General features: G+C 47.5%; 1 protein-coding gene across 2 annotated transcripts; it reads right to left on the bottom strand.

The window, feature by feature from the left end:
- Positions 1–475: 475 nt before the first annotated feature.
- Positions 476–26,519, bottom strand: HORMAD2 (HORMA domain containing 2). 2 transcript variants are annotated; one of them, XM_005141742.3, is made up of 13 exons: positions 26,484–26,519; positions 24,526–24,616; positions 23,510–23,654; positions 22,112–22,175; positions 21,045–21,081; positions 19,785–19,805; positions 19,031–19,057; positions 17,638–17,705; positions 14,189–14,340; positions 13,387–13,640; positions 12,067–12,163; positions 10,943–11,007; positions 476–818 (listed from the first exon to the last, which is right to left on the bottom strand). In XM_005141742.3, exons 2-13 carry the CDS (start codon positions 24,574–24,576, stop codon positions 702–704), a joined length of 1,098 nt encoding a protein of 365 aa, XP_005141799.1. In that variant the 5' UTR covers positions 24,577–24,616; positions 26,484–26,519; the 3' UTR covers positions 476–701. The 2 variants fall into 2 exon arrangements, with proteins under 2 accessions (XP_005141799.1, XP_030898368.1); XM_031042508.1 differs by lacking the exon at positions 19,785–19,805.

Raw genomic sequence — 26,519 nt, forward strand, 5'->3', positions numbered from 1 at the left:
CCTTACCTGTATTTGCAACCACAAGGTACCTTTATTAGGTTTGAAACGTGGTGTATTGCAACCCTATTTCTATCACCCAACGGTCAAAGCTCCTTGGTGCCTGGCTGGTTGCTGGTTTAGAAACAAGCTGATAGTAGAGTCATAGCAACAGTACTTGCAGAGTCATAAAATGAAACACTGAGCAGCAGCAGAAGCTAGGTATGGATTACTTTATCTCTGTATTCAATAGAGATAAAAATCTCTCTTTGTGAACAAAATCTATGCCCCGGAAACAGTAGATAGGATGAAGTTAAGGACGATTTAGTGAACCATGAGGCCTGTTGCTTGCTGACATTGATACCTCAGAGTTCATCTTGAAACAGAGCCACTAGCTATTGGTGCTATAACGGCAAAGGACAGTGCAACCACAGAGGGAGAAGTTTAGCCAGTGAGAGAGGAGTGGGGGAGACAGAAAGAAGCACACAGACACTGTTTGTATGGAATCATAAATCCTCAATTTTAGAACATCAAACAAGTGCTGTTGGTTGGCACTGCCATGACAATTTCAGTGCTTGTTGGATTGCTCTTTGCAATCCAAGCTGTCACCAGACAAATAAACATGCAGAAATACAGGGGTATGGGGAAGAGTTAAACATTGGAACAAAGTGTCTTTACGAGTCAGATGACAATGCAAACTCACACCTTTCAAAATGTATTGTGTGTCAGAATGAACATGATTTCCTGCCTTCCAGAAGCAGCTTCTCTGGTTCACTGACCTTCCTTTTCTTCTTGGGTCCTGTTACCTCTTCCTGGCTAAAGGCAAGGTTCAGGCAGTTTATCTGTAAGAACCATCAGAAACAGTGATCATTCTCACGGTACAGGCTTCTGCTAGATGAGTCAAGAAACACAACTTCCAAAACTACAATGTGTTTTCCTGGATCCTCTCTGATTTGCTCAGTACGATCCTGTTCTCCTGAAAAGCAATTAGGCAAGGAATCAAAACTGGGCTAATGGATAGAATTGGAACCATAAGATTTGTGAAAGCAACAGGTTCAGCTTCAGGGAAAGAGGATGGGTTTGGTGGCACAAGGAACAGTTCCCATCTCCCCAGCACTGAGAGAAAATACCAGGAGCATGGACACCTTTGGGAAATAGAACAGCTCACAGGCTATAGCTTGTTTCACCAGCCTCAGATCATCAGAGAAGTACACAAAGGAAGGGGGGCACTTATGTCAAATTGCTGGTCACTGGAAACAGCCCTTCAGGAGGAGATACACAGCACCTCCATTTGTACACCAGGGAGCTTCAACGTGAGTTGGACCTCAAAGACTACCTGTGAGTCTTCAGGAACATAACTCAGTGAAGCAAACTGTTTTCCAAGAGTCTTAACTTCCCTCTAGAAAGACACAAACCTCCCTCAAGAATATTCAGGGGGCTACAAACCAAAGGGTTAAACCCCACAGATTAAGTAGATGTTAGAACATAAACAGGTCAGTGGTACAGGCAATCCAGACAGACCACAGAGAGATGGACAGCCAGAACAACAGCTGAAGTGTTGGCTCTGCCAAGTGACAAACTCACTTATTCTCAACATCACATCACATATCTGCATTTTTACAGTAATAATCTGGAGCTGCAGAGAGAAACGTGTGTTGTTGCCCACCCAGAAGGGACAAAGCACACAGTCTCACAGTGGAACCTCTCCTGCTCTCACCGGAACTGGGCTGGAGGGACACACACACTTCAGCTCAGTCTCCAAAAGTAAGTTCATCTGGAGAAAAGCAAGGTGAATGAAAAGGGAAAGTAGGCTAACAGGGATCCTGCTGCAGAACAGGAGCACTTTAGTCCAGCTTCACCCTAAAACATGAGGAGTCATGTAAGTGAAGCAGGATAAACAGAAGGAGTTAATGAAGAGCTATTCCAGAACACATCCTGGAGACAAGCACAAGGTCTCCAGATTTGTGGACATTACAGAATTCCCCACTCATGTCACCAAGGCTTTCTTTCTATCTGACCTTGGTATGAGGCTCTGGTAATCTCCACATAGCAATGGTCTTTCTAATGTGTGAGATAACTCTGATTAGGGATTAACAGCAAACCAGTTTGAATCAACCTCACTTCGCCTCTCGATCATGTTGCAAATTGTTTTTCCTTCCCTCTTTCCTCCTCTTCATTATGAGCAACACAACATTGCTTAATGCAGAAAAGTACCATTTCCTTTCCATAAAAACAGAGAAAACAAGAATCTGCCAAAGTGGGACGGGCGGGTTCTGTTCACCCTGCACGCTCAGGCTGACACGAGGGCCAGCGCTGCCTGCCGGGGTGTATTTGCTTGAGGGCAGAGTGATGAGTGGATGTGGGTTTGAGCTCCTGACCTGACACCCAGCTGCTCAAACTGGCATGTTAGGCACTTATTTACTTTCCTTTCCCTGGCATCATGCTAACCTGTCTGCTTCCTTTTTTGAAGTAAGCAGCCCGGGGGCAGAAACACCTCACCCAAGAACTCTCCAGTGCTCACAGAGCTGCAGGGTTTGTTCCCTGCCCCACTGGATGCACACTGAAGCAAAGCAATGAGCCCCAGTCACCTCAATAAGGCAGCAGCTCTCCTATTTCACCCCGAACTGTACAAAAAGCATGAGCTAGAGTTGGTGCTTTTATATTCTCTATTGAGGAACGGCTCTTCTGCAGCACAGACTCAGTAAAGCTTTTACCTCTTTGCTATTCTTCCTGAATTTTCTGCATGGATGGGACACTTCTGAGGTGGGAGAAAGATCCAGAAGGAGCAGCTGCTCATGCAACTCTCCAACCATATTCCTCCCCTTTACCACAGGCAGCGTGACCACCTCACAGGAACCTGAGAGGAGAAGGGTACAAACATCTATGCAAGCCATCAGGTGCTCTAGACAGGCACTATTCATGTGTTGGATGAATCAGATGTCAACCGTGTGAGGTATTCCACCGAAGCCAACATGTCCTGTCCTGCCACAAGTTCATGTAGGAACTTGAAGCAAGGAACAGACCCCAAGTCCAACATCCAGGTCCCATCCTTAACCAAACACTCAAGCTTCTCCCCCAGAGATGTTGCTCTAAATGGGATTAAGTCAGATCCTACGTGTGTTTATTTGACTTAAACCAGTAAGTAAACTTCTTAAACGCTGTGGACAAAAGCAGGAAATCGCTTCCACTGACTAAACATACAATCAAAGCCTCCAGAAGCTGATTAATTCTAATTTTTCCCATGTACTGGGATGCTTGACTTGGAGCTTGCGCTGTACCTGTGCTGTCTTACACAACCACTGCAGGTTCTCTGCTCTGCTGATGAGCCAGGTGCTGTAAAAGCACACAGGAGAGGGTCCAGGCTCACAGACACTTGCCCTGAAAAGGGACCATGCTGACAACAGGATGGGGGGAAAAGTCCAGGTCAAGCAGCAAAACCAGACACAGATCCATGGCCTCCTGACTCCAAGTCCAAGGCCTTGTTCTCCCCAGGACCCAGCTTCACTGAGTGCTTGAGCCCAGAACCCCCCCATGTGCTGGGCTGCACCCCCAGAGTGTGAGCAGCAGCTCAGGGAGGGGATCCTGCCCCTCTGCTGTGCTCTGGGGAGACCTCCCCTGCAGCCCTGATCCAGCTCTGGGGCAGCAGCACAAGAGGGATCTGGAGCTGTTGGAGCAAGTGCAGAGGAGGCCATGGAGCTGCTGCGAGGGCTGGAGCAGCTCTGCTCTGGAGCCAGGCTGAGAGAGCTGGGCTGGGGTAGCCTGGACAAGAGAAGGCTCCTGAAGGAGAGACCTGAGAGCAGCTCCAGTGCCTAAAGGGGCTGCAGGAAACCTGGAGAGGGGCTTGGGACAACAACGGCCTGTAGGGACAGGCCAAGGGGAATGGCTTGAACCTGCCCGAGGGGAGACTGAGCTGAGCTCTTAGGCAGAAGCTGTTCCCTGTGAGGGTGCTGAGGCGCTGGCACAGGGTGCCCAGAGAAGCTGTGGCTGCCCCATCCCTGGCAGTGTTCAAGGCCAGGTTGGACACAGGGGCTTGGAGCAGCTGCTCCAGTGGAAGGGGTCCCTGCCTGTGGCAGGGGTTGGAGCTGGAGGAGCTTGGAGGTCACTTCCCATGCAAAGCATTCTATGACTCTGGCCCCAGGTCAGAGCATGAACACACACTGAGTTGGACTCTCCTGCTTTACCACACCGAACTACATGTAAAAAAGTAGTATTTAGGCACAGAGCTCTGCTGTGCAACCCAGCTAACTTGTGAATCATACCAGTGCTGCTCATTTCTGGCATCAAACTCACAGGACAGCTGCACATTGTCTGGAGAAGATATCAGGCTAAAAATAGATTAGACTTAGATTAAAGCCTTCCCAAGGCAGACTGGTGGACAAAACAGAATGAGCAGACCACAGCTCCACTGCTATTCTTAGATAGACAAAACCAGGCTCTCCTTTTGCTTGCTGAAATTTTCAGTCCCCAGTGTCCCCACGTATTCTGGCCAAAAATTCCCAGCATAAATCCAAGGAAATTTACAGCTTTTCTGACATGTGCTTTGCTTCCCAAGGCATCCTATGTAGAAAAGCTAAAATTGCACAAGAGTGTTTGCCTGTGTCCCTCTTTGTCCCTGGCCTGCCCCATGCTGAGCTTCAGCACTTGGCAAATTTTATGCCCTTAGAAGAGTTCCCTTTGTCAGGGACAGGGAGTGTTTGGTTTGTACCTTGTAGCTATCCTGATGCTTTCAGAAGCACATTAATGTCACAAGAAGATTGGTTCCATCAAGCAAGCTCGAAGAATAAGGACTGAAATACATGGATTAACTGCTGAAGCAAGGCTAAATGATCCCCAGGTGTCAGGGTGATAAACAGTGTCTGCAGGGATGTCCATCATCATCAAGGAACTTGAAGAGGAGAAAGCCTGACACACGCTGTGATTTCAGCTAACACTGACTCGAGAGCACAGAGAATCCTTGCCTCTTTCAAAAAGCAAAGCCAGTGATTCTTTAGATTGACCCCCAAGACCTGAGATATTCCTGGTGCCATTTCTCTCTGGCTAAAGGCAATACCTCCCACTTACCCACCCACTGCTGGCTGCTCCATGCTGTCCAAGCACAGCAAAACTCAAGCTTCACCAGGTACATCATGGTGTCCAGTGAAAGGATGAGAGGAAATGGACACAGACTGAAATACAACGAGCCAAAGGAGGCCACACAGATGCTGCAAGCTGTGGCTGCCCCATCCCTGGCAGTGCTCAAGGCCAGGCTGGACACAGGGGCTTGGAGCAGCTGCTCCAGTGGAAGGGGTCCCTGCCCGTGGCAGGGGTTGGAGCTGGAGGAGCTTTAAGGTCCTTTCCAACATGATCCATTCCATGATTTTATGAAATCCCATTTAAACGTAAGGACATGTTATTTTTCACAATGAGGCCAATCACACACTGACAGGAGCTGTCCAGGGAGGTTGTGGAGTCTCCATCCTTGGCAATACTCAACACCTGACTGGACAAGCTCCTGAGAAACCCTGCTCCAGGTGCCCCTGCTCAAGCAGGCAGGTTGGACGTGATGATCCCCAATCATCCCATCTCACCCCTGTGGTGCTGTGAAGGTGGCACAGTGGTTAAACACCCAGCACAGGCTTGTATCAGTTTCCACTACAGCAATTGCACTGACATCAGTGGAACTAATCCTGATCTTCATCTGTACGTGTGGAGGAGAATTATGCTGCTTCGCATGAAAGCCAACTTACACAGGTGGGAGAATGAAAGACACTCACTGTGGTGCTTCTGTGGCAACCTGCCACATTTTTGTCCCCAGGAAGCCGTGCCAACACATCACTGCCTACCACTGGTCTTCTTCCTTTTCTATAGCTCACTGTTACAATCTTTGACATTCAAGGCAACTCCTTTGTTGCCAATGGGAAGCCTCACAGGCCTGCTCTGCTCCTCATGGATCTCGTAGCATTTAAAGGACTCACAAACAGATTTTCCCGGAGTGTAAAATTCATCAAAACTAACTGTTGAAAAACAACGTTTCTCAATCCCAGTCTCTCTCCTCACAATCTCTCCTCAATCCCACTGCAAACTGCACATGCCAACTGCCAGATCCCAATCCAGCACGCCTCCCAAAACAGAAGCATTCCTCAGTAAGGTTACAGCATCGTAACTGAGGAGGCGAAAAGCAACGGACACTCCTCCTGCTTCCTAGGCTGCGACCCAGCTTAGTCCCTCCTGGGATGTTGGATGTGTCCAGCATTCAGCAATGCAGATCCCTCCTGAGGCTCTGGTTGCTTGCATGGCCTTAGGAACGCATGTGAAGGCAGCCACAGCTTCCCACGGGTGTCCCTGGGGCAGCTGGTGGGAATGTGAGGCACAAGGGTTACCTCTCCCCGGATGCGCGGGGTGATGGGCCTCACCTCTGCGGGAGGAGATCACTAGGAAAGTGTTTCCTGCACGCTAGACAGGGATAACTCATGCAAGGGATGAATGGCCCCAAGATACAGCTAAGGATCTGACGTGAATTGAGAGAAGCCAGGAATTTCCTGACCTCCCTGTCTCACTCCTCCCAGAATGGCCTGAGCTCACAGGAAGGAGAGAGGGAAGCTCATCTCTGAATCTTGCTCTCTTCATTGTTTTGGGTCTGTGTAGCCTCAGCTGGGTTGGAGGAGAAAATGTTCTGGGAACTTCTCATCAGATAGAGCTCTCTTGATAGGCAGTTACAGATAAACCTTGCTGCTATTTTTTTTCTTTTCTGCAAAAGTTCAAGATAATGACATTGCCACAGAAAAATGCTTTCCTACTGCTCTGCACATGGCAGGCTTCACCCTTCAACTGCTTGCTGTCATGGCAAGTTTAACAGTGGTGTGCCTGGGAAAGATCAGACAACAAAGGTCTTGATCTCCAAGCTGTTATTCTGCAACTGAACCCCTTGTGCTGACCTTCACCTTCAGACAGAAGATGTGCGCAACACGGAAGCTCACCAAAGGCACAAGAATCTCCATCAGGGACACTGTTCACTGGCAAACACAACAGATATTACTTGCAGAGTGTCATCCGTGAAGGACTCTGGTCACACTGGCTTCCATTGCTGCCACAGGCCCTGGGAGAAAGGACATGGCCAGGTAGCCAAGTCTTCTGCATGAGGAGCACCAGCTGGAGGCCAGACAGGCTCTCCTCCGAGATCTAAACCAATGCTGACTTACAACAGTTAGGTCTGAATGTCTCCCTAGACATCTAACTTCCAGACAGCTCCAGTTAAGAGCTAATCCTCATGGCAGGAGCAGGCCTACAGCACGCAGTGAGTTGCACTGCGGAGATCCCTGAGCTATCACTGCTCCAAAGTGGTATGTCCACACACAATGCCAAGTGTCAACACACTTCCTCATGTCCCACAGCAGTTTAGTAGCATAAGCACGCCAGCCCAGCAGCACAAGCTGTGTCTGGTGCTAGCTAATGAAGCCAGAAACTTGGGAGGCTGATTTGTACTGTGCTGATATGGCCACACTGTTTCCAGCTCTGGTGCAGGCTCAGTCAGGGGCGATTCAGGGCTCCCTGCAGTGAGACTGTGCTCTAAAGACCACCCCAGAACATCAGCCCACAGCTTCCTGATGGGAGATAAAAGTCTGCAGAGGCGTCCACATGGTCGGATTTTACTCATCTTCTAGTTCTGTTTCATTCCAAATTCATTCCACCACAACATGTTTGTGACATGAAGACAAAGCTGACCAAAATCTATTTGGAGGACAAGAATGTTAAAGGATGTTTAGACACATCCTTTAATACAAGAACATAATGGGATTGTAGAATCACAAAATCCCAGCCTGGTTTGTGTTGGAAGGGACCTTAAAGCTCATTCAGTTCCAACCCCCTGTCATGGGCAAGGCCACCTTCCATTAGAACAGGTTGCTCCAAGCCCCACCTCTCCATGCCCAGCTCTCTCAGCCTGTCTCCAGAGCACAGCTGCTCCAGCCCTCTGAACAACTCACAAAGTTATCCCAAGTTCAGTGTAGGACCCCAGTCACATCAGCAGATTTCTATAAGCTGAAACAATGGGCAACAATTCCCTGTTTTTCCCATCTTCTCACAGCTCCTGAGTGCAAGTGGCAAGTAGTGAGATGCATAAGGATAATGCATGGGCCTGATCCCTGGCTGATGCAATCCGAACTCTCCTGAAGCCAGCAGAGGTGGGCTTATTTACATGCTGGTGTCTAACTCTGGATGATTAATTACAGAGCTGCTGTGCTGGGAAAGGGCAATCTCTCATTTGATCCTAAGCACCATCAATCATGAGATTGAAGATAACAAGCCGGTTGAGTGCATGTAAATTTGTCTCCAAGCTGGAAAGCCCTCTGTGGAGACTCTCCATGGCCACTGCTAAAGCCCAGACTGGGCAGAAATAGCTGCTTCTCCTCCAGCAGATCCACATCCTTTGCCTCTCCCATGTTGATTAGATAAAAATAAGCCTTTAATACTTTCATTCCTGGTTTTCCTGAAGAGCTATAGGCCAGGAAGATAATGACCAAACTCAGTTCCAACAGCACTGGTTTTAGTTTGAATAACCAAGGAATCAGAAGGAAAAAGCAGTTCACTTTGGAGGTAATGAGCTCACTCACATTGACTTGGCAGTGCTGGGGTAAAGGTTGAACCTGGTGATCTTAAAGGCCTTTTCCAACCCAGCTGAATCTCTGATTTCTGAAAGTAGCTCCTGACTGTGGGCACCATTTCTGAACTCAGCACGTTTAGAATACCAAATCCTTGTACAGACATCACATTCAGGGACACTCCACATTGGTTTAGTTAGCTCTGAAGATTAGGGCCTGAACAGTTAACGCTACAGAAAGCACCTCTAAATCCATGTCCCTGAGGTGCTACTCCATGGACAGCTGAGCAGCTACCACTACATTGCCACCAGAAGGGCAGGACTCCTTCCCAGGCCCTTGCTGCCTGTTCCTCTCCATCCAGCCTTCCTCTCTGCCCCACAGTAGTGCTGGTACATGAGCAATCATTTGGTAAGCTCGTCCAAAGGGATCTTATGGTGGAAACCTAACACTCAAAGTCACACACTAGCACCACAAGTCTAAGGGCTCACGTCTGCCCCACCAACAGGAGCTCTCCATAGCCTGGGCTACCTTGTTCCCCAATGTCCTTAACCCACCAAGCTAATTGAATTCTGAAATCCAGCAGAAAACAAGTCACTCTGGAGACCTTAAAGCTCTTTAAAGCAGAGAGTTGCTCTGAAGACTCTGTGACAGCTGGAGAACACTACTGCTTGACTGCACTGCAGTCTGGAGAGCACCAAGGTGTTTACATTCATACCCTGCTTCTACCCATCTTACCTACACTTGACCCTGTTAGATAATACCTAACTCAGACTTCCCATCCACTCAAGCTTGTCCTCATCTTTAAAGACAAACTTCACTCACCAGTTTGGCTTCCTGATTCAAATGGAATACACAATGGTCATTTGTTTTAACCACTTCCCTCAGAAAAGAAGGGAAAGTCCCTCTCATGTGGAAAATAGTGTCAAATTTTTCTTCGCACTGGCTTTACACTGATGATTTTAACCAGTGACTTGACTTGGTTTTTCCTTAAATGGGCTGAAATATTAGCCAACTTTTAAAAAAGAGTATCAAGGAATACATTAAAAGCCCTTTGCCATGCATAATGTACCAGGCAGAGGGCCGGGATTTATTTTTTCTAGAAGTCTTTGGAAGCACACAATGGATAAAGTGACTCTTCCAGTTTTCAGCAACTAATGCTGTTTCCACCACCTCCACAAACTCTCACTACTGCTACTGTAGCCTAATGAAATTCACATGCTGCAAGCACAGAGGTGTCTGCTGCTCTGCTTCCAGTTGTGACAGACGCAGAAGAATGTCAGAGCATGAATCAGGGGGACAATCATGAGCTCTAAACAAAAAAGGCTCCTGTTTTCACACAGCCGACAGAATAAACAAGGATCAGAAGGAAACTGGAGGATGTGACACCAAACAAAAATGTGGTCAGAGTTTGAAAAATACCAGCCTAAGCACAGAAGTTCATTTCGAAGCTGTAGAGTCAAGGCAAATACTTCACAGATGCCTTTTGAATGACATGGGAGGTTGGAGTCTCCAGCTCTGTCTGGGTTAGACACCCCGGGATTCTTTTCAACAGAGGCGGGGAAAATTCTAGTAGCAATTTCCTACTCTCATTAACTTACCCTGTAAAGATTCAGCCTCTGCACATTCAAGCTCACATGATGCTCAACTCATTTGAATGGGAGGAGGATCGAGTGGCAAGTGTGGTGGTGTTCACATATTTGCCCTGTCACTGAAAAACCTCTGCACAAGCCCAGGAACTGCAGCTCTGATTCTGACTCAGGCTTTGGCCAGGGCAGCCTTCAGGATGGGACTGATTTCACACCACTGCACTTATCCAGGATTACATGTCTGGCCTGCCCCTCTTCTTTGGGCTGCCCCAACAACTGCTGAGAAAGATCAGCACCTCGAGGGGATAACTCTTCTTATCCTAGAGAGGTAGCCAAAAAGGGAGAGGATCCAGTAAGTACCTGTGACTCATATGGAAAGATAGTCTGGAGGCAGAGAAGAAGAGGTGAAGACCATGTTAGGCTGCAGACAAACACACCTTTCAAACCTAAAATGGGGTGGTGATTTCAGAGCTTAATCCAAACACACACACAGGTGGGGGGGGGGGCACACACTGATACCATCAGTCTGTGTATGTAATTCACAGGTGCCAACTCCAGAGACCAGGACAAAACCTTTCCACTGGATACAAGAAATAAACTGACCACAGAGAGCATCATCCTAAATGTTTCCAGTTCATGCTTCTGTCCCTGTGCCCTCATACTTTGTCATCTCTATGTATTTTGATACTGCACAATACAGCCACTAATGTCAGTTGAATCTTGTGCCATCCTCAATGACAGAATGCTCATGGCAATGGATTCCACCCAGTCTGGCGTAACTCAGAATCATTAATACCTCCTCACCTGCTGAGATGCCCTTGAGCAAGATATCCTGCCCATCTCCTTGACTCCAGTCTTCTTCTTTTCACCTACAATCCAAGCATCACACTAAAATTAGCTCCAAAGCTAAAACCTTATGTTAAACTGAACAAAAGGAAAGCACAGAGTGACCCACAGCAGCAAAATCCCATGGCTGAAATTGTGTAACTTTTGCCAATGGCCAACACTGGCCACTTATTCCTGGGAACAGGGATTTCAGAACTGTGTCATCTGAATGTGCAACACATCAACCTGCAACAGCTCCTACCAATACTTTAGCTCCATTTTAACCTGGTTTCTAAGACAACAAAGCTTATGTCTGTATGTGCTTTATCCATGTGTGTGTATGGGGAAGGAAGGGAGCTGTCCCCTGAGTAATAACTATTGACCTTAATACACTGTTTGAATAAAACTTGATGGGGAGTTGCAGAGCACCTCGCTTTTATGAAAGCAGACAACTGTTAGAGGAGAAAGATCCTGTAAATATCCCCAGAGTGGAAAAGGTGACAGTATGACTTTAGTCCTTATTAGTCATCAGAGAATCTGCAGTAATAAGACCTGAAAAGGTGACTCCATAGCAGACAGGCTGCTTTATTCCACTGCTTGGGGATCTCAGGAATGCTATTTACCATTTTGTCACTAGATGGTATTGTTCCACAGGCTATATCTGAGAGCCTCAAAGGTCAGATTCAGCATGGTATATCAGGAGCTGGGTTCATTGGAGTGAGAGAAAAGGCTTTTTTTGTCATGTATTTCCATACATGTTTTCACATATGGAAGCCATCTGCAAAATCAAACTGTAACAGCTAAAGGACAAGAGCTTTGGGGAAAGTGCAGAAAATGTAACTCAGCACTGATGAGTTATCCATCTCCTCCACAGCTGAAAAAACCCTGCTGAGATAAAGAGATGGGTAAAAAATGGACAGTTTCTGTTAACAAACCAAGCATATACAACAAGCCCTATTTTGTAATTCAATCTGACCCAACACACAATTGCAAACAGCCAGACAAATTCTGTTCATCCATTACGAAGTAAGGGAGAAAGCCTCAGTGTTATGCTAGGACACAGTCACAAGCGCAGGCTCTTCAGTTTTGGAACAGGTGTTTACCTGTATCTTGAAGGCAAGAAGATGCTTCCATTTTCTGCCTGACATTTTTGTCCTCCTCACGCTCACTTGAATCTGCTCTGACAGGGAGAGGGTGACTCTGTAAAGCAAATGATGGTTTGTCTTAACAGCATAATCTAAAAAATCCACCCAGGTGGTAAATCCATAAACCCAGCACTAATGGGGATGAGATTTTCACAGCTCCTCCATGTCCTTCCTTTTCCCAAGCCTCCAAATCTTTCAAGAGAGAAATTTCCTTAGATAAGACAGAATTCCTACCTAAATGGCTTCCCACCTTCAGGAGTTAGTTATGTTGAACTTTATTCCTTGATACTGACAATCTAATGTCTGGTCAAGGTTCCCCCTTCCGTCATTCTGGAGAGAAGCACCATTAGAGGGCCATTCCTTCCAGCCAACTGTAGTGTCTAAGGGCATCACCTGCTAAAGATGCCTCCTACTCCTCCATTAAGTGCAGAGAAGGCCTAGTGAAATCAGGCACAGCACACAGCTTTCAGATGGCTGGCGGAATCCCACCTAACTACACAGTGGAACACAGCTTCATCCTGAGAAACACCAAGTGGAAGTGCAAAATTGCTTGCAATGTTTTCCATTTTGGCCATATCTGTGTCTGAGTGTTCTCCCTGGAGGATGTTTCAGCCTCTGGGAGTCAATGGATACTCTGGAACAAAATGAGAATCACAGAATCATAGAATCAACCAGGTTGGAAAAGCCCTTTAAGCTCATCCAGTCCAACCATTCCCAGCACTGCCAAGGCCACCTCTAACCCATGGCACTGAGGCCTCGTCTCCATGCTGTGTGAACACTTGCAGGGACGGTGCCTGCAGCCCTGCCCTGGGCAGCCTGTTCCAATGCCTGAGCACCCTCTGGGGCAGGAATTGTTCCTCAGCTCTATCTAAAAATGCCCTGGTGCAGCTTGAGGCTGTTTCCTCTTGTCCCATCCCTTGTTCCTTGTGAGCAGAGCCCAGCCCCTCCTGGCTCCATCCTCCTGTCAGGCACTTGTAGGGAGCCATCAGGTCCCCCCTGATACTTCTCCAGACTGAACCCCCCAGGTCCCTCAGCCATTCCCCATCTCTCTTGTGCTCCAGGCCCTCCACCAGCTCCATTGCCCTGCTCTGGACCCACAAAATTCACTTAATGTCTGCAGACTCTGAGCCCCAGCATTTGATTCACCGCAGTGCCGCTGCCCAAGACAAGCAGAAACCCTCCTGAAACTCAGATTCTGAGAAAATGTGTCTTTTAAGGAGAGTTTTGCTAAATAAACTCTGGTCCTCCTGCCAGAACTGAATAGAGCCATTTCTATACCTTTGTGGTCCCCTCTTCTTCCTCTTCATCACAGTCTAACCCTTGATGGGAGATCTCAGTAGGGCCATTCCTCTCGATCAGGCTGCTCTCAACCTTCCCCATTCTCTTCTTTTCAGTTGTCATTCTCACTTTGATGAGGTGGAAGCCAGTGGAGACTGACCCTACTCTCAGGTTGACAGGATCACCATCAAACAACAGGTCACCACAGCTGCCCTCCGCCTTAAAGCCAGGGGGCTGGTAATCGTCAGGAGTTACTACACAGGGAGAAAGAACCCACTGATGTCAGAGAAACCAAGTTCTATCTCTCCTTAACCTGATTTATACAGAACAAGTCTATACCAGCCTTGAGCAACTACATTAGCCACTGAAAATATTCTGGGGTTCTTTTTTCAGGGAGAAGGGAGAGAATGCAAAGGAAAAAATGAACTCAGCAAATGTGATCAAAAAGCTCAAAGACTGACTTTTGGATGCTGAGATACCATTCACATGCTCAGCTTTCTGGAGAAGAATCTGACATGGCCATGAAACACAAAAACCCACCAGTGAAGGAGCCAAGTGTCTCCTTTCGGCACTACACGGCTGTACTTCTTGCATGGATGCTCAACCCTGCCTTAAAAGGCATCTGCCATCCCCATGTGTCAGAAGGTTTTACTGTGTTTTACACCATTTCTCCCTGCATTCAGCCAACACCTTTGACCATTTCACCTTTCTATGCTTTATTTACATTACAGGGGCTCATGATTATTATAGGAACTGCTGGACAGGGAATCTTCCCCCCCAGCACACACTGTTCCCCACCTACCATCATTGTAGTAGAGGAGTTTCATGGTGAGGGTAACATCACTGGGAAGTGGGCCAAGGTTTTGCATTAGCAGGTAGAGTTTCCGGATCAGGAGCCTGCTGGCCTGTTTAACATCCTCACTGCACGCCCCATCCACAAAGTTCACTTGGTTGCTACAATCAGAAGAAGAATAACAGATTTGTTTTCCTCAGCCATGCATATTCATAACCTAATGACAAATACAGAGCACCCACTGACTTGTCTGAAACCACCAGCCCAAAGCTACAATGCCAGATCAACAGGGAAGTAAAACATGCCAGGGATGGGGTGGCAGCTCTCAACTAGGAGGCATGGCATTTACATTTGAACAGACTTTGTAGCTGGGGCAATGGACCCCATTATACAAGTGTCATGACTCACTTGTTTGAACATGATTAAATTGGATCAAAGGACCATAAAACAAGTGCCTTTCACCTCAGCAATTTCAGGAATGAAAGGAATGAGGTAAGAATCCCATATAAAGCCGATTCATCACAGAGGCTATTTTGCAGCTTGAAGAGAAGTGAATTGCGTGTTCTCACTTCAATTCCATGGAAGAAAAACTAGCTCAGAAGTACATTCTTCCAAAGTGACTAAGGGGCATTCCTCTCACCTCCTTCACCCACCCAAATGTCAGCTGGGCAGCCTAAGCAGGCAGTCTAGACTGAGATAACGCCTCACAGGAGTGGGATGAATAGGCCTCTGAAGGAGTTTGTTTCTCCTGACTACAGAGGTAGAGGTGATGAGTAACTTAGATCAGCAGCTGATTTCACACAGTTGAAGATGGACTGGATGAATCACTACGTGACTAAAGAACCTGAACTTCCTTTACTTTCAACGAGAAGGGGGCCATAAAAACCCCATAGCTCCTTCATTACATCACTGGAAGCCCACTGGCAGGTGGATGACACTAGACACAGGCTGGATGGTCCTTAACACAATCATCCCAAAGTGCTTTAATAGCAATAAGTAACCTAAGAGAGCAGAGAGGACCCCAGAGCTGAATTTGACTGATTCAACATTGGAACAACAGCTTCTTTAAGACTCATTTTTCCTTCCAGTTGAAGCTTCTTGGCTTGTTGTGAAAACAGAGGCTGTTGCTTGACTACCAGGGTATGGTTTAGTAGGCTTCAAACTGCTGGTGGCACAACCCTGTGCTGAGCATGTAGTGCCATTAAATTAATCCTGGATGATCAGAAAGGTACATCAAGTGAGAGGACCAATGCTGGCAATGCCCAAGGTGGAGTAAAGGGAAGGCAGGGCCTTCCCTCCCAGCTCACCTTACAAGTCTTGGGATTAGAAGGAAAGGGAAGGTAAAGGAAATGGGAAGAAGTATAAACAAAAAAGAGATGAAACTTACATAGGAATTAACAGGTCAAGTACTGGTTCAATATGGGAATAATTACTGTGAATTTGGTGCAAGAATGTATTGAAAGGCACAAGCTGAGGAACTGCTCTGAAGGACTGGGATCCATGGCAAAGAATTCCTCCAAAATCCAGCCAAAATAAGGCAGAGACTATTTAGGAGAAAGTTTCCCATTACCCCTCAGATCCGAGGATGCAGATCCATGAAACGTCTCTCAAGGAATGATTAACTTGGAGTTTGCACAGGCTAATGAACACTCCAGGTGTGCCAAGCAGTGTTATCAGCCAAGGGAGCTGATAGCAAAGATGACACAGTCCTGATCAATGCCAGAAGGTCACTTTATTGATGACTGCAGGTACACGTGTGACCCTGTGACAGCAGTGTCAGTCACTGAGGACTGTTCAACAGAGCTCAGGAATCCCATGCCACAGGCTCTGAAGCCTCAGAGCAGTAATGAGATGTCAACAGAGCAGACAGAAACACAACAGCAGGATTACTCAGCCTCTCCTTGGCCACACCAGGGGATGCTGAACTCCATCAGGAGACTGTTACTTCTCTGACTGATCTGAGAAACGGTGATTAAAAAAATCAAAGTACTCAAGAGCCATCTATTCCATCCATCTCTGGGATCCCAATGCAAGAGGGACATGGAGCTATTGGAGTGAGTGCAGAGGAGGCCATGGAGCTGCTGCGAGGGCTGGAGCAGCTCTGCTCTGGAGCCAGGCTGAGAGAGCTGGGCTGGGGCAGCCTGGACAAGAGAAGGCTCCTGAAGGGGAGACCTGAGAGCAGCTCCAGTGCCTAAAGGGGCTGCAGGAAAGCTGGAGAGGGTCTTGGGACAAGGGCCTGTAGGGACAGGCCAAGGGGAATGGCTTGAACCTGCCAGAACAGGGGAGACTGAGATGAGCTCTTAGGCAGAAGCTGTTCCCTGTGAGGATGCTGAGGCCCTGGCACAGGGTGCCCAGAGAAGCTGTGGCTGCCCCATCCCTGGCAGTGGTCAAGGCCAGGTTGGACACAGGGGCTTGGAGCAGCTGCTCCAGTGGAAGGGGTCCCTGCCCGTGGCAAGGGTTGGAGCTGGAGGAGCTTTAAGGTCCCTTCCAACCCAAACCAGGCTGGGATTCTGGGATTATCCTTCAAATCCCAAAAGTCTCCTCATTCCCTCAGTGTAAGGAGGACAACTGACAGCAGCTTCAAAGCAGAAGCAGAGGGTACAGTCCACAGGACACTCCAGACTCAGACACAGTTCAGATTTTCCCAACAGAAAATCATTGTGCCACATACTATGGATTATTTGGATGTGTTTAGAGAAAGAGCAGCAAATGGCACACAACTGAAGCACTGTGGAGGAGCTTCCTGAGGAGCACGCAAGGCAACAGAGCTCTCTTGCTGCATAGGCAGCTTCCAAGGCCCAAAGCTCCATCTTTCAATAGTAACTGCAGAAGCAAACTCAAAAAGGGTTAATTCTTTTTCTTTGCTTTTGTTACAGCCAATGCCCTCTGACAGTATTTATTTGCAGCTACACAGATTACGGCCTACTAAGCACAGCTTTAAAATATCTAACAGACAGAGAGAGCCCAAAAGATGCAAAACCCTGCTGCTTCCTCCTGCACAGTTTGCAGCATCGAGTGAAAGTTCTCTCAGGTCACCCACGCAAGACTGCTCAAGCAGGAGACACATAGGCAAATGCCCAAGGAAAAGCAGTCCCAGGTGCAGGGTCATAGTGAAAGGGAGCAAACCTGGAAAAGCTGCATTTGAACACACCAGGCTGCCGGGTGGAAGTGGCATAACACTTGTTGAGGCAGCAGCAAGCTTCACAACTGAGCTGGTTTCTGCATCACTTCCCTGATGAGGCACCAGTTCTATCAGTTGTCCTTAATTCAGTTCTGGGGCACTATGGTGCAGTGTTTCTGCTCATCAGCTCAGCAGTTCATACCGTGTAGGGTGAACCCCCTCTAATGGTATTTACAGCTGCTCAGCCACTCGGACGTGCTCTCATCATAAACTGCAGTTTCTTCCTTGTGCTTCAAGAGCACAATTTTATTTCTGAGAAATAAACCCAAAGCATTACCTGATGATGTCCATCTGGGGCACTTCCTTTTTGTACTTGAATTTGAACTGGTACAGTTCAGTCACTGTCTACAGATATAGCAAAAGAGGGGAAAAGAAAATATAGGTCATCTCTTCCTGTAGCAAGTGCAAAGATGTGGCCTAACCTTAGCAGTGAACTTTGACAGCTTCAGGCCAGAGCACACCATTAGTTAAGTGATGGGATGACAGCTTTAACTCTATCATTCTTTGCAAAGGCTTTGGCACACTTTCTTAGCAGCCACTTCTTACCTAGCACTGAAAAAGTCACCCCAAACTGACAAACTTCCTGCCTCCTCCTTCCACTTCCTCTGTGGCCTGACTCCCCAGCCAAAATCTCTAACAGCCCCCAGGGCAGCCAACCATCAACACATCCCTCTGTCCCCCTTTACTAAAGGAGGACTGTGAGCTCCGTGGGTGATGCAGTGTCACAAGGAAGCCTGGCCCAGGGAGACAAGGGCCTGAAGGATTCTTCCTACTGGGAAATACAAACAATATTGAATGGGCAAAAGTTGCTGAATTTCCCTGGTCTTTCTGAGGGAGATAAAAAAAAAACCCTGGATGATTTTCCAGTTAAAAGGAAATGGTTTGCTCTGATTTTAGAGAATAATGAGGAAGAACAGACAACTTCACCACAAGAGAAATGGTCTATTGTAGTCCAATTCCATGCATATAATCCAATTTTTCCACAGTCAGTGAGGTCAATTTGTAGGAGCTCAGCTGAGCCCTTAACTCTGAGCCTTCCTTACAAATCCAGCTTTGGGATAGACTTGTTCCCTCCCCACATGTTGAGGTGGGACACAGCATAACTGTCCTCAGAGGAGCAAAGATTCTGCTGCTCCTCTCTGCAGGGCTGTGGAGATCACTTCTAGATCACGCTGCCCAGTTCCTGCACCAGCCAGATGTAGATAAAATAGAACCACTACAGGAAACACTGAAAGGCCAAGGATGGGCACCTCCAAGCCATGCAGCCCAGGCCTGAAATGATGCAGAACTTCTGTCCTAAACCCCTCTCCATGAAAACCAGCTCTCTTTTCAGCACTGCTCTGAAAAGGATGGCTCATAAAAGAATTATTTGGAACTTCCCATTTCTTTTTCTTTAGGAAAGAAAACCAAACCTGGGAACATGCCCATTAGCTGCCTGTTAACATCCCTGCCTGAGGCCCAGACGGGCCCACAGCCTCATGCCCAGTAGGAGTGTTTGATCACGGTCCAGCTCACTGAGCTGTCGCTCTGCAGTGAAGGCAGAAGAAGAGAAATGGGGTCACCAGGCAGCTATGTCAGGGTAGAGCTGAGGCCTACAAGGCCACTATGAATACAAATCTACTCACCCGTGCCTTCAGTTTTCTCAAAGATTAATTAAGACCCTTTCTTACCTCCGGTTCCTTGGGATTGGTGTAAATCTGTGGAAGAAAGCACAGTGAGGCCATTCTCCCCTCCGATAACTTGACCCAGTGCAAAGTGACTAAACAATGATATTTTTCATTTTACAGCAGAGATTGCACTATCTTCAACGTGGGATCAGGGAAAGGAATGGCTGAGCAACAGCCTCCCTCTATCAGCAGCCAACACTTACCACTTCAAAGACAGGTAGAAGACACTCATCTGTGTGATTATGGAGGAATGAGGTGAATTCCCATTCCAACCCTCACAGGCAACTCTTGATGCCTGAGATGGAACTACTCAGATTATGCATGGAAGAGGTGTATAGCACAGCTCTTGGGGCTTTACCAAGGGCAAAAGACTCACTACAGAACCACCAACAGTGTGTGTGTGGTTTCTTGGGGATCAGATTAATAAGGAGACCTCTTCTGCAGGGGGGAATGGAGAAGACACAGCAGCTTCCAAGGCTGGAGGCAAGAGTTTAAAGAAAGCAGTGATATAAAGCACATGGAAGTGTTCCTAGGAGTTTAAGGATGCATGTAAGGCCTCGGTCAGGAGTATGACATACTGAGAAAGATATTCCCATGCAGCCTGGGAATTCATATTTACCATATTCCAGACAGGTCAACACTCTGTTACAAACCACATACATGCTGACTGCCCCTTAAAAAAGGCACAAGTGGGTTGACACAACCTTGACTCCATATATCTTTCAAACAGAGGGGAGAAGAAAACCAGTTTACTTACTGCGAGGACAGCAATGTGCAACTAAGGAGGGAAAAACAGAACAAAGAATCAAACCCTAACCTTAGTGGGCAAGGAAAAGAAAGGCAAAATCGAAGTGCATACAGTGAGGGAACAGATACATTCAACAAAGTGGGAATTAGAAGACAGACTCTTCACAGCACAGCATCAGCAACACCTAGTGGCCAGTTTGCTTTGGCTTTACTTGCCATTTCCCGAGGAAACAGCTGCAGGCTCCAGACTTCCCCCGTGGGACTCCTTTGAAACATGTCTCCCTAGGCCTGACCGATTTGAAACTCTCTTACAAGAGTATCTATCCTGCTGAAGACTACTATTGCTCTCTGCTATGAAACTACCCAAAGGTATTGGGTGAATCCTACAGCAAGGAAAACAATCTTACAACATGCATTAAGCAGCTCCATTTTTCTCCTTAATCCTTGTCAAATAACAATTAGTTTGTGTCTCAGAAATAGCAAAGGACTAAATATCCCCAGGAGCTGTCAGGAAGTAATAAACTGAGCTCACAACATGTTGAATTATCTTATGCATGTTGACACTTGTACTGATACGCAAGAGCCCATCTGATCATCAGTGCCAAAACCAACACCACTTCATCTTATCGAGATGAGAGGTGGTTTGATGAGCAGTGCTGACAGAGATGACAACAGTTGGTGCTTTTTCCTGTGCAGAGCATTTTTTATGTGAGAATCAGCAAGGAATATGATGATTTACTGGCTGGTTTTGCCCTGGAACCAGTTACATACTTGACTTGATGAATTACTTTCCAAAAACAGTAATGAATTCTGAACCCAAGAGAAAAGACAGGAGGGTTAGAGAAGATGAGAAGAAGGGAAAAGACTTGGGGAAAGGAAATGAAGAAAGGCAGAAGCACACAATAGCCTCTCTCAAGAAAAGAGGCATGGAGATCTCAGTTCTGACAGGCAGTGTCTTTACCCATACATTACAGAATGCAAATGTAGAACACAGAAATAAGGGAAATCCATTTCAGGCTACAAATGAGTTCACACACCACAGACAAGCCTAGGGAGCAGCAGCACTCAGTACTTGGACTCAAGGAACAAAATCCCAAACCTCACATGCATACATTCAGGGCAGGGCCTCCCCCCCGTCCCACAGCTGTGAAGGAGTGTTGTGTCCATGCAAGATCACTACAAAACTATAAGGCATGAATGGAAAGCAAGTTTTGACCAGACTTCATGAAGAAATAGGAAAATCCCATTTAAAAATGGGAAGAAAACTTACATATTGCCTCTCCAAAGCATCAAAACAGCCTTGGATCCTGCCAGGGAAGAAACACAGTAACATTAATCAGCAAAATAGCTCCTGATCTATAAACACACCCTCATTAAACACAGTTTAAAGTGCTTTTTGTTTTCTGGAATTAGGACAAGACAGTAACATTTTGGGCCTGTAAAGTCCTTTTCAGGTCAGTCATGCTAAAGGCACTGTCTTCCCTCCTGCATCTGTGCACTGTCATACTTAAGGACAGCATCCTGTCAGCCTGGAGGCCACTTACATCCCAGCAAAGACAAGGGTTGGAAGGGTAAGGCTGGTGCTGGTGGCCCTATGCTCAGTGCTCTATTCCAGCTCCCAGCCTGACCTCTGATGGCTCTTTTCCCACCAGCCTTGTACAGAGCTTGGCTGGAACTCCCACCTGAACACAGCCTGACACGTCTGTTCTTGTAAAGTCCTGCTATCTGATGCATAGCTTACAGCTATGGATTCTCTCAAAGTAGTAAATACTGTTTGAGCTGGCACTGGTGAGATATTTACTCTCTGAGTCAAAGGATGTGCAGCTAGGTGTCTCCTTAGCACATCAAAGTCACACTCTGCTTGTTGGGAACATGCCAACTCTGAAATAGAATCACAGACTGCTTTGGGTTGGAAGGGACATTAAAGCTCATCCAGTTCCAACTCAAGCTGTAGGGCCCTTAGACACACAATACCCAGGGAGATGTAATACTGTACATACTAAAACCCAAGCTACAAGACTCCCTGTATAAGTGAAACTAGAAAAGACTAAACCAAACAGACTCAGCCTCATGATTTTTGTCACCCTCTCTCAGTGCTTACACTGCCCACGTGCGCTCTGGGGCCTGACCATGACCTCACTACAGCCAACACCTCGACAGACCTTGAATTCACATGGTCTTGGGCAGCTAATTCTGGCTTAAGCACACAGGCTGCACACTGGGAGTTGCAGCCAGTCAATAGTGCTGCTGGGCAAATTCAGGAAGAAGAAGACCACGAGGGCTTGAGGTCTTGCTATTCAGCACAACCTTGTCTTGGTTTCACTGTTACTCACTCACCACTTGACTATCTGCAGTGATCCCAGACAGCTTTTATCTTCTCGCAGAATTTTTAGACAGAGGTCTGCAAAACCAGATTTAGCACATAGTTACAGTCCTTATCGCAGCTCTGGGGCAAACAACACTGAACCAAAGGCAGCCATCCTCCCTTTTTTGGATAAAACTATCTAGAGGTCCTTCCGGAGCACAAACGTTGGTTTGCCACCAAGTTCCAGGTGGGCAGACACAAGCTTCTTGCTGCATTTTCAAATGTGAAAACTTTCCTCAGATGCTCTGGGCTCTCCCACAGCTACAGCTTCATTTCAGAGCCCCAGCAGCTTCCAAATCTTCTCCCTCCTCTTCTCCACTCCCACCTATTCTGCCATTCCCTAACAACACCTTCATGTCTGCATTTGCCCTTTGCCAACATCCGTATGAGGTGAAGGACTGTGCTCAGAATAAACTGCTTCTTGTTAAGCTTTTCCACACAGCTCCTTCCACCTCCATTTTCAAGCATTTGGAATGGCCAAAAGAAACCCATCTTACCACTGAAGAGGTGAATTAACGTCTTTGGCTCCAGCCAAGGAACCCTCAGAGGCAGGAGCAGGCCAAGTGTTCATGTCCTTGATCAAAAAGGCACTTGAAAGACCTGACATCCAACGACAAAGACTAGTAGCCTTCCAGGGTTAGGTGACCAAGAGCCAATCTGGGATTTCCTGTGCCCTCAACCAAGTCCACCAAGTACAGGTGACCATGGTTCAGGCCACCTAACTCCATAAGGGAATTGACTGGAATGCAGTGAGAGATTTCACACCCTACCACCACATCTCGAATGAGCATGAGGATGTTGATGAAGCAAAGCATCACTAATTCCTGTGATCCTATGACAGGACTTCGGTTCTTAAAGTTCTTTTTGTTTTCTTACAGCTCTGATTCCCAAAGCACATGTGATTATGTGAGACAGTTTTCACAGGAGAAGAATAAAACCCATCACAATAAAACAAACAAATGTACTTCCAGTCTTGCAAGGAAAGCTGAAAACAGGAACCTGAAAGGCTCAAAAATCCAAAGGGAAATAAACACACCAATCAGGGTTAATTTTTAACAACTGACTGCTTTTAAAGTGTCTCCTGACTCTGAGACCTGATTCACAGGGCTGGCAATGCTGAGGGGCTATTACAGACCAAATAAAACACTAACAGAAGAACCAGCACCTGCCAACAGCCCTTGGTTGTCTTCTACACTGCCCATCTGATACAGAAGCGCTGTCTGCATCCAGACCTGAGGAGGCCTGGTTGCTGACTTCCTAAGAAACTGAACTCCTACACCTCTGAGCAGCTGGAAGCTTACATGTAGAGCAGCTTATAGCTAAAACATAGCAAGCAGAAATAAGAATTCAGCACCAAGTGAATGTGTTACCATCCAAGTATCGAGTTCCGTATGAGCTCTCCGGGAAGAGCCCTCTCATGTAGGTTATACAGGACACAGAGATGGCCAGGAGCCTCTTCACCAGCACCACCGACTGCTGCTCAGTAGCAATTTTGTTGGGGAACAATACTGATTCCTGAAAAAGAGAAGGGCAAAGCCCAAACCAGCACCATTTTAATGTCACACAGGGATTATCTTTAGAAACAAACCTTTGGCAGGAGGAAAAAGAGGGTGACTTGGAAATGTAATGTTCACATTTCTCTGGTCTTCAAACTACACAGGGAAGGCTCCTGTCTAACATGGGTGGGATTAGGAATTTTAAAGATAATTATCTACAGATCTGACATGATTTATTCAGGTGCAGGCTGCACTGGTGGGTCATTCCCTCCCCTTTTATCACAGCTGACCCTTCCCACCCCCTCCCTGCACCAATCCTGGCACTGAAGAGACAACCGCCCCTAGAAACAGCAGTGTGTAGTTTTCTGGCAGCTCTGCTCTCCCGAGTTCATTCTGGAGCCAAACAAGTGCTCACGATGGTGTGGCACGCACTGCTGTGCCCAAGTTCACTGCCTGCCACAGCTTCTCCTGAGCCCTGGCAGCAAGCAGAGCCTGACAGCACTGGAGGCAGACCCAGTTTTCAGAGCGATTTTAGTTCAGAGCTATAAACAGAACATGTCTGGGACTGGAGCTGGTGTAAATACCAAACATGGTGTGACTTCAGCACGAACAATCTCAGTGGGAAGTATACTCAATTTAGTTCCTCTGTGAGTTTGTTACTTTCCTGTCTGCTAATAAAGCTCTGTGCACACCTCATGAGCCTACATTTCTTTAGGCAAATACATGTTAAAGCCCCATGCTGTATCTTTCTGGACTCACTAAACTGTAAATAACCCAACCAAGCACAGGGCAGGCAACAGGAAGTATTCACCACCCCACCAGGCACACACATGCCAGGTCCAAAACAGAGAGCTGAGGTTCTCAGCACCATCGCATTTCAGGGTTTTTACCTTAGAGGACTTCTTCTTTTGCCTAGTCTGTAACAGCTGATGAGTAGCCATTCTATATTTCAAAGACCTGCCTTCCACTTGTACTTAAAACCTGAAAGAAGATAGGAGATACCTGGAAAATACAGTCATTGCTATTTCACATCTTCCTTAAACTAAAAATGAGATTCTTCGGCTTATTCAGGTCTCAAAGCTGACTGTCAGCCAGTACCAACCAAGGGTACAGCACAACACTGCCTGAGGGGCTGCAGAGCAAGAAAACTCCCTATTTACGGCTAAAGGATCAGAAGCAGTTGAAATTCAGGCCCCCGACAGCCAGCTGGTGCACTTCAAAATGCATTCCTCATATTCCAAACCACAAATGTTAATTCCTACAACCATTAAGTGGTGTGAAGGAGAAATGTGAAAGAACGGGAAGCCTGCCAAGAGAAGTCAACGTTTTAGCAAGGGTAAGCAGGAAATGCACGAACATTGATCCTGGCTGGAAGAAAGGACTGATGCTTCTGGGACACCTTGGAGGGGAAAAGAGAAACACAACGAGAAGAAAGCCCACATTGTTTCAATGAGAGCGGGCCCCGTTAAGAGAAGCCTGGATTAAAGGGGAAAATGCTCTTTTCACAAGGATGGAAAGCAGTAACATGGGCATTACATGCTGAGCACCCCGGTGAGGTGCTTGACTTTGCACCAGCTGACAGATTGATTAAAAACTTCCACGGATGCTGCGAAAACTGTGCTAACCTGGTGGAAAAACGGCTTGTGGGGAGATCCCAACACACAGCTGCTAATGGGGATATGGAGTGAAAGGGCAGGTCCCGGAGGGGTGTTGCCTGGTCCATATTTCTCCTAACAATGAAAAGAACAGCACAAACAGGGCGGGCTGATGGAAACCCTGACCCTCGGCAGCCTTGCCTTACCACAGCTGAGCTCATCTTGTTCTGCATTTGCACCTTCTCAAGCTTTTTTTCCATGGCAGGCTCATTTCCATTTGTTGGCAGTCATTAAGACATGTTGATTGGAACATGTTGACAGCTTTTCTGCTAAATTTAGCCCTTCATCTAGTGAGGAGGAGAGAGCACTGCTCCAGAAGTACATCCCAACAAACACACACCTGCAACGTGCTGCATATGCTAAAGACTGGAGGGAAGGAGTCTTTGTTTCCTACCCGTGATTGGCTGAGCACTGTGAACGGGACTGGAATATATCACCAGCAGACAAAGGCACTATTCCAACGTGAGGTTATTCCCTAAATAAAGGTTATTTAAACGAGGCAGATAAGAAAACATGTTCCTAACAAGATACCACACTCAGGATTGATTTATTGTGCCAAGGGAACATCACCTGCATGGAGCTTATCTGCTCCAGCCGGGCTGTCTCGGCACAGGGCAGCCTCCAAGGCTCCAGCGGCACCGTCTCACCTTGACCGAACCTTGCTTGCTCCTGGGCTCTGGGAGGAAACAGGTGCCCTGGGTCCCCACAGGCAGCGCCCATCAATGAGGGTCAGGAAATCAGAGTGAAAGGGGAGAAACTGAACCTCTTCCCTGCACCCCAAAAACCCCATTCCCTTGGGACCCCCTCAGCCCTGCACCCGCACAGGGGCCGCCCCTCATCAACCATAGAACCACGGACTGCTTTGGGTTGGAGGGACCTTAAAGCCCATCCAGCTCCAACCCCTGCCACAGGCAGGGACCCCTTCCACTGGAGCAGCTGCTCCAAGCCCCTGTGTCCAACCTGGCCTTGAACACTGCCAGGGATGGGGCAGCCACAGCTTCTCTGGGCACCCTGTGCCAGCGCCTCAGCACCCTCACCCCTGGGGTGCGAGAAGGCTGCCGGAGCCCCGAAACAGCCGCCACGGGCCCGTTAAAGTCCCTCCTGCTCTCTTTGCTCAGGCTCCACCTCAGCCCGGACCCGGGCCCGGGCCCTCACCCTCCACCCGCAGCCTCCCGAGGGGCAGCCCCGCGTACCTGAGCCCGGCCCCTCCCCTCGGCACCGCGTGTCCC

This window comes from Melopsittacus undulatus, chromosome 12 (genome assembly GCF_012275295.1).
Source record: "Melopsittacus undulatus isolate bMelUnd1 chromosome 12, bMelUnd1.mat.Z, whole genome shotgun sequence".
NCBI lineage: Eukaryota > Metazoa > Chordata > Aves > Psittaciformes > Psittaculidae > Melopsittacus > Melopsittacus undulatus.